We start from the raw sequence: 14,330 nt of genomic DNA, 5'->3' as shown, positions 1-14,330 counted from the left end.
ATGTATGCGTCGTTCTTCCTCGCCATGTCCAGCCATCGTTCCAGATCTACTGCCTCACCATGTCAAACCAGCGTGACATTTCTGTATCGTTTAGATTTTAATCATCTGTCCTTGAGTCCTCTTGAATTGTGACACTATTGCTGCATAGCAGTCTGAGGGCAGCACTCTGCATAGGCAGCATTAGAATCTTGACTAAAGTGCTTTATTTGTGTGATCTTGAGTGCTGCCCCATCTTAGCAGACACCTTCACTCTCAAGCCCACTTGTCTGTCAGTATAAATTGAATTACGTTGGTTATGTGTACAGAAATCACGTCATGTGTTGTATGAAAGCTTTAACCAGTATCCCAGTTGATTTGCAGTGTTGCTATTCACATTTTCTGCTTTGCCACTATACATTCTACATTACATTTACATTTACAGCATTTATCAGACGCCCTAATTCAGGGCGATTTACAATCAGTAGTTAAAGGGACAGTCCCCCCCAGGAGCAACTTAGGGTTAAGTGTCTTGCTCAGGGACACAATGGTAGTAAGCGGGATTTGAACCCGGGTCTTCTGGTTCATAGAATACGTCACATGCGCAAACGTCAATACGTCACATGCGCAAACACCGTTAAAATCTATTCATTTATGTAAATCCTGGGGACACCTTATTTACCCGCGCTCCATGCTTAGTGCCTAGCACTGTACAAAATAGTGCCCACAGATGCATCTGTAGTGAGACTGTAAAGCTTGCTCAGATTGACAAGCCGCATTGCTTTCAGGTGTAATTAGGGGTTTCGGCGAGCAGAACGCCACCAAAGCATAGCGTTGGATCACTATGCATTAGCACGCTGTAAATGATGTCGCTCTTGGGGTTTAATCAATGGTTTGCGTGGTTTGACCAGTCGTCGGGAGCAGACATGGCGACAGTCTGCGGCGTCTCCACCGCCAAGGCTGTCATTATCCTGCCTGCGCACCCAGACGTCCCTGTCTGCTGGCGGCTCCCAGCTCCCTGCAGTGGCAGCTCCACACAATGCAAACAGGTGTTCCTGGCTTGTTCTCCTTCAGTCTCTGCTCCACCCATGTGTCGCCCCCTTCCTTTTTTAAACACGCCGTTTTGTCGTCCGATCACAGGGGAGGTTGTGCATGAGGGAGGCGGTGTGTGTGTGTCTGGTTTTGGGGGGGGATTCTCTGGCGTCTGAATTCATTAAGTCCCTATTAGCATCCCCTCACACCTGCATCCCACAAGGCTCTGATGTTTCCCGCCCTTGATGAAGGAGACTGAAGAAGACACCGTGGCAGCGGCAGCCATTTAAACAGCTGCTCTGCTGCCGAGTGTCTGTTTTCCACGTCTCTTTTTTTTGGGCCGATTCTTCTCATCAAAGGCTGGAGAAACACCAGACGCTGGCTACAGTGTGGCGTGGTTAATTGTAATAACACCGGCCACCGTCGGTACACATGAGAGAAAAGGCGTTGATGACTATCGACCTTTTAAAAAGAACCAGTAGATCAGCACATGCAAATCATTATTGAATCATGGTGAATTAGGGACAGAGGGACTACTGGATTATAATCAATCATATGTCCTTTTGTGAAGCACATTTCACAGCCTGTCACCCTATTGTGTGTCCAGAAAGTCCATTGATCCCCCACCCCTGTCACTTTTTTCTCTCTTGCTTGTCCGCTCTCTCAGCCTGAGGTGTAATTGATTGTTCGAGCAGTATCCCAGTTGCGTAGGCCACAGTGATACACTTTCTTTTTGGTCATATTACAGGAACAGATTGTATGTATACATCATATATGTGCTGAATTGGTCTGTGCAGGGGTGTGGCAGGTGGGGAGGGGGTGCCTCATATTGCTGTGTAGTGTTTTAGGCTGGCCAGACGTGACCTTGGCTGAGGCGGCCTGGTGGGATGAGCTGAATTGACTCAGATCATCTATCAACGATCCGTGGTCTGTTTTTTTTTTTTTTTTGCACCATTTTCTGCCCTCCGTTCAAGGGCTTCTTTGCATCACATCCCACAATACATCATTCCGTCTGTGGTGTCAGCAGTCTTTTCGGCTTATTTCAGAAATCTGTAGTTAAGGTGAAACAGTTGCATGCTATGTAATATGCTTGTAATTGTTCATCGATTGAAAAATTGCTTCAAGGTTGTGCCTTGAATATTTAATACTGAATTAGAAGCAAGTTGGGGGGGGTCTCCGGTATTTATACTTTTATCCTTTTCTTCAATCCACCCTTCCTCAAAACTCCAAGGGAGTTTCTCAACTATTTTTTACAACCTATTTACTTGAAGTCTGGAAGTGAGTGTATGTGTGTCTTCTCAACCTTTTGTGTACAAAACCTCCAGCACTGTGAACGATTAGCCTGACTCTGTCCTGGTTAATGAGGTCCTTGTTAAAGTTTAATGCCTGTGTTCCACTGTAGTCAGACAGATTTGCTGCCTTCTGGGAAGTGTACCGCGATGTGTCCCAGGTGGCTGTGCCTGGGTCGCGAGCCCCCAGTTCACTCAACACTGAGCCACAATTCACAGCAGTACGCCCACAGACCCACTAAGCAGTTTTAGTATTGATGCCATTCCAGTTTACCTTCAGTGGAGTTAAAACAGTGGCCCTTTTAGTCAAAAGAATTTCCACATCATATACATTTAGTTTCCAGAAAGATCTTGGATGAAAACGTAACCTAGTCCCATTAAACACTGGTTTCTTAAGTCTAGAGGGGGCAATTTAGTGACTATAGCACTAGCCATCTTTGACCTGTTTTTTAATCAACCTGCACACAGTTGAGGGCATCAGAAGGAAAGGAAGCGTTCTGGAAGCAGATCAGATCAAATTGCCAATGGTGGCCCCTAATTATCCTCTTTTGAAAAGAATGCGTAATGTTACAGCACTTAATGGCTGTGTTTTCAGAATATGGTTAGATATAAAGCTGTTTGAAGAGATATTCAGCCACAGAGTCAATGATGGGCTGTCTGGTTTATTCGCGCAATGTGTGACATGATGAATTATCCATTCAATGAAAAGAGCTTGAAGGAAAAAAACATGGACCCTGGGGGTATAATTATACGTTAGAATTCAGTTAAATATTTCACTTCAGTCAGTGCTGTGGATGAATTCATAGTTTTATAATATGAACGTCTCATTCCTTTACATCAACCTCAGTTTTCCATTGGAACCTGGCACTTGAGCAATATTTAGTCCCATTTCCAGTAACCCTAAAAACACATGCTGGCAGCTGAAGTAATGTCCTGCTGAGATTGAGAGTGTCCCACAAACTGGTGACTTATGCACAAAAATGCTTCACACCTGTGCTGGGTACTTCCAATCTGTCCTGAAATTGTTAAGACTTCATCTCTTTTCCCTCCCTGCTCTCTTCCAAGGATTGTGAAGACGGGATGACGGGATGACAGTGATGGAGAAGGAGTGAGAACAAGGGGGACAACCGGCAAAGGCTGACTGGAGAAGACGCTGCAGGGTTGAAAAGCATCAGGAGACGGTGGGACATAGAGACAGAGGGAGGGGACGCTTGGATGTCAAGGACTGGATGGTAAATGCCATCAGCTCTGCCTGCTCCTGGCTCCCTCAGAGATGGCCTCCAACTTCAATGACATAGTGAAGCAGGGCTACGTTCGCATGCGGAGCAGGAAACTGGGGGTGAGTCAAGCGCATTTTTTATGTAGAAACATTATGTCCTTTCAAAGACAATTAAGATTTGTAGCTGAAAAGCAGATGTTTCCTACAAGGACTTAAATCATTAATGCAGTTGTGGAAGTGTTGCATTGAGTTTCCGTGTCTTCAGTATGTTCGTGTAGGTTTCCTCCTGTACACCAAAAACATAAATCACACTGTTCACACTCTGATGACCTGGGATCTGTTCTTCCTCTGCTCCGAAAGATAGTTTCCCTGCAGTGCTGAAATGAATGAGGGGAAGTAGTAGATGGATACGTGGATGGATGGTAGCTGTCATAATGCCTTTCTTTCTGCTGGTGAAAGGCACGGTGGATATAGCGATGGGGATGCCTATGATGATGATAAGGGTTTGCAGCTTCACTAGAAGCATGGAATGCTCCAGTCGTCTTAGACTGAAAAATGTACTGAATCATTCATAAGTTTGCTATTACCAGACCATCAGTGGCATATTGCACGTATTAATCTTCATGGAGAAACCCTAGTTGGATTTTTTTATGACTAATAGCATGACGCAGAACCTTATGAACAGAATTAGAAGGATGACTCATATTAATGTGATAATTAATAATTTATTACGCAAATCAGAGTAGAACTTTTTGTTTAACAATTTAGCCCATGTTTAAAGGTATGTGAGCATTAAAGAAAATTTGAGAAATATATATCTGATGTTCTGTGCGTACTTGTTTTCGTTATTTGAAGTAGTTACTAAAACTGAAGACATGAAAACATATTTTCATCATAGGGAGGTCTGAAAAACAAACTATTTTTTTGGTATTTGTATGATTTTTCTTACTTTGTTAGTTCCGGGACATGAGGGCTGTTGAGCTGTCTGGCTCATAGTTTCTCAGATGGGAGCTTTTAGTGCTCATGTTTTCAGGCTTGAGACGTCCCAGACTAAAGGATTCTTCCTTTTGCATTTAGTCTCAGTTGAACGAGGAGGAACATATCAGTTCCCATAGCAACAAGTACGCTCGAGAGCAGTTATGACTTTGGTAAACAGCGAAATAGATTTTGGAGCGTTCTGGTTAAATATGAGGTCAGTGAGTGTTTTTTTTTTTTTTTATTTTAGCTTGTACTTACCTTGTGTCTGTTAATAATAAAAATACAAATTGTAGCTTTACAAAAAGGGGCTATCTGACTGTTACTGTCTTTAATTTTGTTATTTTGTGGTGCTTTCCCGCCACTGTAATCATTGCATGTTACCAGAAGGGTAGAGGGTGACCCCCCCACCCCTCCAGCCCACTCCTCCCTATGTATTAGTCCGATGGCAGAATTACACAGTCAGCAGGACTGTGGTTGCCGTGGTAGCAGGGGGTTTGTGACATGGGGGCTCCCTAGGAAGAAGAATGGCCACATTACCTAAGAGAGTTTTACACTCCAAGAGTTTACACTATTGTTCTTTAATTTTTCTTTATCAGCCTTTCTCTTTCTCTTTCATTATTTGATTATTTGTTCATGCCTCTCATTTCCTTTGCAATTTCTTCCATGATCGTTTCTCACCGTTCATTAAAACGTTTTCCTTAATGCGTGTGAGACACTGTCATAAATCCCCGTTTATGCATGGCTAACACTGTTTACATCACCCAACCCCCCCACTCTGGACAAGGAACGCTGGCCGGGAAATGGGAAAGCATTAACATTTCTGCCCCACTTCAACCACACAGCCTACAGGTTCAGAGGAGAGCAGCATACACGCTCCCCGAGAACCGAGGCCTGACTCCAGGCCAGATTAGAAGTGTTCCCGATGTCGTTTAAGATGTCGACATGCTACTCAGCCTATTAGCACACGGCAGGTTTTGATCGTGGCTGGAGTTCGAGCGTTTGGTTTTTGTACGTGTCTGTGGGTTTTGTTACAGATCGTGTTCGCAGTTGGGTGTCGCGGCAGTATGAGGTCTGTGCAGGATGATCCGGTCTTTACCATCTGCTGTCTGACACACAGTTCCGTGGTATTTTTAATCCGTGTTACACTCACAGACTTTGTAACTTTGTAACTGTTCATCTTCATCTGTCATAATCACCGTACAACCATTACCCAAAAAATCAAGATGATCAAACCTAAATTTTTCTGGAGTTCAGAAATAAGCCTAATATTACCTTCATATTTTACCTTTGTTCAAAGTGAAGGTTCTGATTCTTCCTGTAATGCAATGTTTTGACCACTGAATGGTCAAGTGGGTCCTGGAAGTGTATGGGATGTTTTAGATTCTAAGTCGAAATGCTGATACATGGAAATGTGAGCATCAGAACTTCACCTCTGAGCAATATGAGAAGATGGCCTGTTCTGATGAATTACATATCAAATGGGGATCGATGGCCGGGTGCATGTCCGTTGCACCAGGATGCACTATGGGATAATGGCAAACTAGCTGAGGTGATTTGCTCTGTTCAGCAATATTCTGCCAGGACATTGGGTCCTGCAAATATGTGGAAATTACTTTGATACATACCACATACCTAAACATTGTTGCTGACCTTTCACGAAACGCTACTCCATAATGGCAGTGCACTCTTTCAGCTAGTTAATGAGCCCTGCCACGCTGTAAAAATGCTTCTGGAATGGTTTGATGAACACATAGTGGGATCCCAATTCGCCATATCTCAGTGTTCTGTAAAGAGATGTCTGGTCCATAGAGGAACCTCACTACTCACAGGACTGAAAAGCTATGTCACTGTTGAATTTGATCCAGATATCCCAGCATACCTCCAGAGGTCAAGTGGAGTGCAACCCTTGATTGGTCAGAGTTTTGACAGCAAAAGTTTTCAAAAACAGGTGGTCAGCTGATCTTTGTAATGTGCTGAAAGGGCTATTGGGTGTCATTTCTGTATTGTACGGATGAGAAGGGGAAATTACTTTTTCAATGTGGAATCTCATTAAAGGAATAATTCTAAAAAATGAGTAATGGATTATTTTCTTTAGTTGTCTTGCCCCCTGCACACAAGCACAGATTAAACAAATGTACAAGCAGCGATTCAAAACAGAAAGGGTAGGTACTATAGACCGGAAGTGTATAAAGTGTATGACTATCAATCAAACAGTGTGTGATCATTTTTGCCATCATTTTGGCCTGCTTTTGTGTTTCCTGTGGCAAGTGTAATACAGTACTTAGGGTGACCATACGTCCTCTTCTCTCCACATGTCCTCTTTTTGAGACCTGGAAATTGTGTCTGGCTGTGTTTTTACAATTGTCTGGGTTTCCATCTGCTGACTTAAGATCCAATTTGTTTTCACTTTCATAAACTCATTTTGGTGATTGGTTAAAGTGTAAATTTGTTTTCCGAAATGTAACCCTTGCAGGTAAGGAAGCAGACTTGAAACTGGAAGGTTGCGGGTACAAATCCCGAACAGTAAGGTGCCACTGAGATCCCTGGGTGCCTTTTTATGGCTGCCCACTGTTCACAAGGTGATGGGTTAATAAGTGCAGAAGACCAATTTTGTTGTGTGCACCATGTGCTGTGCTTGCTGTGTATCACAATGACAAAAAGCAATCACATTCTTTCACTTTCATTTATTGCGCTTGTCGGTCACTGCTGGGACAGTACCCGCCAGCCCCAGGTTTTTAATATGCATGAACAATAACCCTCACACACACACGCACACACACATTGGCATGCTGCCCTTTGGCTCAGCACCTCATCGTCAGTGTTCCTGTCACCTGCTCCCTGTTCCAGGCTGTAGCGCCTCCGGGTTCTTGTTGGTGAACAGCTGAGTTCCTCCTCCTGCCTCGGTGCAGACCATCAAGCCCGTTCCATCACACTGCTCTGGCCCGTCTGACCGTGGGTCACACGGATCCTCTCTCCTCATCTCTCACCTTCCACTACAATTCCTTGTTTTTCATCCCCCTGCCCTCCTTTTACCTCTATCTCTGTCTCTTTCCAACTCGGTTTTCTCCCCCTCTCATCCAACGCCCTCATCTTCCTCCAGGGAAGCTAATTAACTGAGTATACCTCTCTATCTCCCCCCACCCTCTGCCCCTCGCTCCCCCAGTTCCCTTCAACCAGGAACCCCAATCAGGCTAATCAGCGGCTGCTTAGCATTCGGCTCCTGTCTGCAGACCGTGGTATTGCTGGCCACGGCGTCACGATGGAGTGCATTTAATTGCTCCTTTGACACCCCTCTCACCGGCACAGCTAAACACTGCTTTGGGGAGGCCGTGGTGAGTTGGAAATGTTGGGGTGCCGCAATTAGACCATTCCAGGACCATGGCAGAGGAGGTTCCTCAATTTCAGACAGATTTTAAACAGCTTAGCGTTGTCCGGTGACATCTGACCGTCAGCGTTGTGATATGGCGACCAAAACCTTGTGGTAACTCAGAAAGTATTTGTATCTGTTTATCCTTGAAAATGTGCTTCCTGCAGCTGAAGCGGGATGTGGCTAATGTCATGTTTATCCTCATTTGCGCCAAGGAAATCAAATGATAGCTTTGTGGTTTAGTTCAGGGATGGCTTGTGGCGAAACTCAGAGTGCTGGGGATAACCGAGTAGCCGTCTAAAATGGTCTTATTCCCAGATTAGCCATGCCAAACAGAGTTCAGCCCTGCCTCGAGGGGAGGTGGCACAGAAAAAGTGAATTTATAACTGAAAAACTAGAATCTAAGTATCAAATATCTTTCTTTCCTCTTCCGTTTTCAATTCGCTCCTGGCTTCGTCTTTCCCCCCTGCAGACATGTTTGCAGGGCACAAGCACACATTACTTGTGTGCTGGTGTGTACTTGCAGTACTTGTGTGTGTGTGTGTGTTTATACTAGCAATCACCGCTGCTTGAACCTAGGTGTCATTTTGCCTGCTAATCTAGGAGCCATGAGCCTGGAGTCGGCCTTACCGTGACAGCAGGATTAGTGTAACTGTGGATATTAATGGAGGCGATAGAGGGGCTCCTGAATGCATACTGAGGACAGACATAATACAAGGACATCACATCCCAGCTTGTGTTTCTGTGTGCGTGTGTGTTTGGCACAATGACATAAAACGTATGTTTAAGGATGGTTATCTCTGCAATACTGAGGCATGTTCACACATACTAGATAAGGAGTTAATCAATACTGTATTACTGCAACAAACCCCACCTCTACAGAAAGATGTTTGACCGAAAGACATCTGGAAGACTCTCTTCTTAACCCCAAGAGGGAAACAGTCCCAGTGGGTGGCTATTTCAGCATCTAATGGTGGTCCAACAATGTTTCTAAAAGAATAGAATGTGGTGTAATGATTCTTAGACGTTTTAATGCAACTCTTTGAACCCTTTCATTAATTGACATATCCATAACTCTCCTCTCAGCAGTTGGGAACTAGTGAGGTGAGTATTCCCGCTGGTTTCCACCTACCAAGAGCTGGGTGACAACACTGCGACCATGTCACAAACCATGTATATTTCTTCAACATATAAATTAGCAATTTTAATTATTTAGCTTTATTTACACTCATTTCTTGTGACAGAACAGTTTATTCATTCTAGACCAGCATTGATTTGGTGTTAGTTTGGCCAATTTTGCAGCACTAGCACCAGTTTTTTGTTCTGGGAAAAAAGGGACATGTTCCGTGGAACCTGTCTGTGTCTTTGATAGAGTTTGTGCCATTTGAATGTGTATGACAGGTCAAATAGTTCAAAATGTGTTCAAAATTATTTGCATCCAAGGGTTCATGGGAGATGACTACTACCCCACTAGAAAAATAAATGTCAGTGATGTCACTGGTCTTTTTTTTTTTTGTTGCGTCTCTTAAAAAATGTTTAGATGAGGATTTTGGTTGTTAAGAAATAAACAGAACTATTCCCTTTTGTGTGTTCCTTCTCCTTATCTGTCATTTTTTTCTCACATTACCGACTGTCTGAGTAGAATAGGGCTTGAAAAACGTTTTTGAATTTCAAAAGGCCTGTTGGTTTGCGCTTTTTCTCTTATGATTCTTGTTGTCTGTTTCTTTGCTTCTTGCAAGTCTTGCGGGAAGGAGAGGAATGCAAAGAAGGGATGCACGAATTTACCTGTGGTGAACGTTAAGGGCCCCTCACTCGGGTTCGCATCTGCACTCCCACCAGGAGCAGGCGAGCTGCAGAGGAAAAGTGATTATTTTTTTCTATCTCTGGGGTCCTGGAGTCACCAGTGGCGCTGAAATGCCTTCTCTCTTTTTGAGCAGGTCCAATGCCTCGAGTCTGGCTGTGTCATGCTGTATCAGCTGCCCTGCTGCTTTTGCTGCATCAGAGATGCAGAGGGTTGAGTGGAGGAGCGTGTCTCTCCTTAAATAAAGGCCCATTCTTTGTTTTTAATGAAGGACAAGGAGATTGCAGGGTCAGCGCCATTGGGACGACATTACTCCCATCTCCCACACCCCTGTGTAACCGAGTGGAGAGCCGCTCCCAGTAAAGGTTAAATGGCTGGAGAAGATGCTTTTTCAACCTTGACGCACACAAAAAAACACCTCGCCGCTCTGGGACAATAGTCTGCAGACATGGGCTTGTCCTCAGAGGCTCCGTTCTGAAATGGATTGGATCTTGGGCCTCAGGGTCAGAGGAGGACAATGGGGTCCTTTAAGATGTGACAGCTGAGGTCTGTTACCTGCTGGTAGGCTTGCGTCCCCAGTGTGGCAGTGTAATGAGTGATGCTGGGAAGGGCAGGCACAAGGCCTCCGCACAATGAGCGACCACGTCACGAGGGTGTCTAGAGGGTGGAGCGTATTTGCGTGTGTTTTGCTGTATGTGTCGCGCATTCTCAGACATCAGCAGTGCGCCACTGCCTTTGTTCAAATGCCACTGAAAACCAAGGAAAGCCTTGGGGAGGGGCACTGCAGCATGTCAACTTCTCAAACCTGTCAGCCGTTTTGCATAAATTCACTATCCGACAGTAATATATTCATTATTTTGTTCACAGACATCATTAACTAAATTAGTTTTGTTTCCCATGATGCTTCTGTAGTCCTGTCGTCTTTCACATCAACATTCTTCTGCCTTTCCATTCATATCACCTCAGTGATGAAGACCCTTTCAGGGTGACTTGTTTTTGCCTTGGGATGTACTCTAATTCTGGTGATGACAAACCTGGTCTGTAATTTGAATCTACTTCTCATTTACTCATTCATTATAACGTTCCAAGACAGATCATAAATATTAATGATTTCAGCTGTTACAGTGGCTACGGAAAGTATTCAGTTCCCCCTACATTTTTCAGTCTTTGTTATATTGCAGCCATTTGCTAAAACCATGTTAAGTTCATTTTTTTTCTCATTAATGTACACACAGCACCCCATATTAACACAGAATATTTAGTCAGTATATAGTAGAAGCACCCTTTTGATCTAATAGAGTCATGAGTCTTTTTGGGATCCTCTGCCATTCCTCCTTGCAGATCCTCTCCAGTTCTGGCAGGTTGGATGGTAAATGCCATTTTTAGGTCTCTTCAGAGATTCTCAGTCAGGGCTCTGGCTGGTCCAATCAAGGACAGTCACCAAGTTGTTGTGAAGCCACTCCTTCATTAATGTAGCTGTGTGCTCAGGGTCATTGTCTTGTTGGAAGGTAAACCTTTGGCCCAGTCTTAGGCCCTGAACACCCTGGAGAAGGTTTTTGTAATTGGCCGCATTCATTTTTCCCTTGATTGCAACCAGTCGTCCTGTCCCTGCAGCTGGAAAACAGCCCACAGCATGATGCTGCCACCGCCATGCTTCACTTTTGGGACTGTATTGGACAGGAGAGGCTTCTGTCAGGCCACTCTGCCATAAAGCCCAGACTGATGGAGGGCTGCAGTGATGGTTGACTTTCTACAACTTTCTCCCATCTCCCGACTGAATCTCTGGAGCTCAGCCACAGTGATCTTGGGGTTCTTTTTTACTTCTCTCACCAAGGCTCTTCTCCACCCAATAGCTTAGTGTGGCCAGACGGCCAGCTCTAGTAAGGGTTCTGGTCATTCCAAATGTCTCAAGGATCTCAAGGACGATCAGAAGAAATGGACAGCACCGTTAAATATATGAGTGTCACAGCAAAGGTTCTGAAGACTTAGGACCATATGATATTTCAGTTTTTTTGTTAATAAATCTAACAAAATGTCAACAATTCTGTGTTTTTTCTGTCAATATGGGGTACTGTGTGTACGCTGCGCTTCGGAAATCTGAAAGTGTGCAGCGCACAGTGACCGGTGGATTAATGAAGGCTTGTTTCATTTGATTTGTTGAGTATTTTTCAGTGTTTTTAAGACCTTTAAACTCTGGATTTATGGATAACTAGTCATGTAGTCATGGTATTTCAGGCCTTAATTTGGAAAGTCGGTTTTAAGACTTTTTAAGGATCCGTGGAAACTAATACCTCGTTCTACAAGTAGGCTTGGCTTTGCGCAGGTGACCTGACTTTGTCATTTTCGCGAAGAGTGAATATAGGCCAGTATAATCAAAACCTCTCCTGTTGGCCATGTTTGCACTACATGAACATTACATGAACATTGTTCTCACACATGATGCTGCCAAGGTAAATAATTGGCTTTTAGCTATTCCAGGTTCCCTGGTACCCAAACCAAATGGATTTCTTGTCATTATTTTCATTATTATTACAGTGTTATGAAGCATTATCGTGTGTGTTTGTGATTATACAGCAGTTGGTACAATGTGGTCATTAGGCTGTGCTTTAAGACAGACCTTGAGGGTGCACAGGAGCGAGGCCTGTACACAACACCAATTTAGAACAGCAATGAACCGACATCAGACAGCCCTTCATCACTGTGAGGGACAGGGGGGAGGACAGGGAGACAAACCATGAGGTGCTTGCTCTGCAGAGAGAGAGAGAGAAGGGGGGGGGGGGTGCGCGAGGGGGTGTCTTGAGAAAATGAAATGTATAATTGCTCTTAGAGAAAGGAGACAGTGAGGATTGTAAAGGAATCAATATGTTTAATCTGAGTCTGGTTTTTCAGACCCATGGGGTCTGCCTCACATCAATAGGTTCTGTGCGGGTGTGCATGTGTGCATGCAGTTACAACACTCACCTTCATTACAGTACCAACATATGACTTTACTACTGCTGGTCTCCTTGTTGTACAAGGGTGGTAGTAGCCTAGTAGCTACCATTGTGTCCCTGAGCAAGACACTTAACCCTGAGGGTCTCAAGGGGACTGTGCCGGTAACTACATACTGTAAGGCGCTCGATAAGGTCGTCTGCCAAATGCCATAAATGTAAATGTTGCATCACAGCCACCAAACACACTTACTTTCTCTGCTTTGGGATTTCTGCATTCCATCAGTCTCTTGCTGCATTAACTACTGATGCAGGCATTAATTTATATACAGTTCATGTATAGATGCTCATTTGTGCTGAAATGCTCATTTCTGCTATGCAGTTTGAGCACCTGAGTCTTAAAAAATTGTGTTAATTAAAATGTTGCATTGTTTGCTGCTTTGCTATGTGTTTGTCATAATTGCACTTTTGCTTGTCATTACTGCATGTTGTTTATCGCTGTGAGAGCATATTTAATTGCGACCAGCCCCTTTCTGTTTCATTGAAGTGAATTGTAATGAACTGTTGGACTCTAGTTTGTTCACTAAAAGACACACATATGTACACACACACACACACACACACACACACACATAAATGTTCAGAATGTTACTTGTTATTGTTAAGCAATTATTAAAGCAGTAGTCTAATAACAGTGTGTTAGTAGCACAGGAGGATCTGAGGCATAACACAAAAACAGGAGCGTCTCTGCATGGCCCGGGGCACGGCCGGCTGGATGAGGCAGGTGTCATCTCAGGTTGAGGTTACCGTGGCAACTGGAGAGGGGGGGTGTTGTGTCTTTGAAGGACATAAGAGGCATAAATAAAGCAGATAGAGGGGAGGCGGTGCTTCAGTTGTGCTCTCTTTGTGTTTTCGTGTAAGTGTGCCTGTATGGCTATGTCTATGCATGCAGATGAAAAATGTGTGTGTGTGTGTGTGTGTGTGTGTGTGTGTGTGTGCATGTGTGTGTGTGTGTGTGTGTGTTCATTCTCTCATGTTTCGCTGACAGGTCTCTCATTATTCTGCCAAGATGGCTTGTGTGTCCCTGTCTGCCTCTTAACTCAATATCTTATTCATAATAAAATTGTCTTGTATGCAATATTTGGATGTGATGGCACTAGGATGAGTGCTTCTCTTTCTTTATGTCCTTCTCTCTCTCTCTCTCTTTCTCTCTCACACACAGACACGCACAGACAGTTTTTTTCTCGCTGCTTTCATTGTGTATTTTTTCATTCTTTACATAGAATTTAAGTGTCTCTATTGTCACAATTAATGTAGTGGCTGTATTTAGAAGCCGTTTATGTCTAAAAATGTGTTTACACGTCCTGTCAAAAACACCCTTTGTATTTCCATCCATTATCATACTGTTGTGGTCTTGACCTTCCTATTTAGTTTTGACTGTTCAAGCTCTTAAATTGTTAAATGGTTTAAAAGGGAATTTAAACTCATTTATTTCATGTTATAGTAACACTATTCTATTTTTTTTATTAGTTAATTCCTGTAAAATGTTGCTGCATTCCCTTAAATGTTTCCAGAGCTGTATGTATGTTTGTGTGCACATAAAACATTCCTCTATTGCAGATCTATCGGCGCTGCTGGCTTGTGTTTAAGAAGTCCTCCAGTAAAGGACCGCGCCGGCTAGAGAAATACCCAGATGAGAAATCTGCCTACATTAGAGCTTGCCCCAAGGTAGCCCACA

The 14,330-nt window shown here is 43.8% G+C and overlaps 1 protein-coding gene across 4 annotated transcripts in view; it reads left to right on the top strand.

The window, feature by feature from the left end:
• dok4 (docking protein 4) overlaps window positions 1-14,330 on the top strand; it is a 35,327-nt gene that overhangs the window by 15,554 nt on the left and 5,443 nt on the right. For 3 of the 4 annotated variants that reach the window (XM_028956976.1, XM_028956975.1, XM_028956977.1), the window contains exons 2-3: window positions 3,363-3,636; window positions 14,213-14,320. In XM_028956976.1, coding sequence (XP_028812809.1) covers window positions 3,571-3,636; window positions 14,213-14,320 — 174 coding nt within the window. In that variant the 5' untranslated portion in view covers window positions 3,363-3,570. Of the gene's footprint in view, window positions 1-1,808; window positions 1,936-3,362; window positions 3,637-14,212; window positions 14,321-14,330 lie in introns of those variants that run through there. The other variant, XM_028956978.1, reaches the window with a different exon arrangement.

This window comes from Denticeps clupeoides, chromosome 16 (assembly GCF_900700375.1).
Source record: "Denticeps clupeoides chromosome 16, fDenClu1.1, whole genome shotgun sequence".
Classification (NCBI taxonomy): domain Eukaryota; kingdom Metazoa; phylum Chordata; class Actinopteri; order Clupeiformes; family Denticipitidae; genus Denticeps; species Denticeps clupeoides.
The sequence above is the reverse complement of the archived record's forward strand: the minus strand, read 5'-3'. Positions and strand labels throughout refer to the sequence as shown.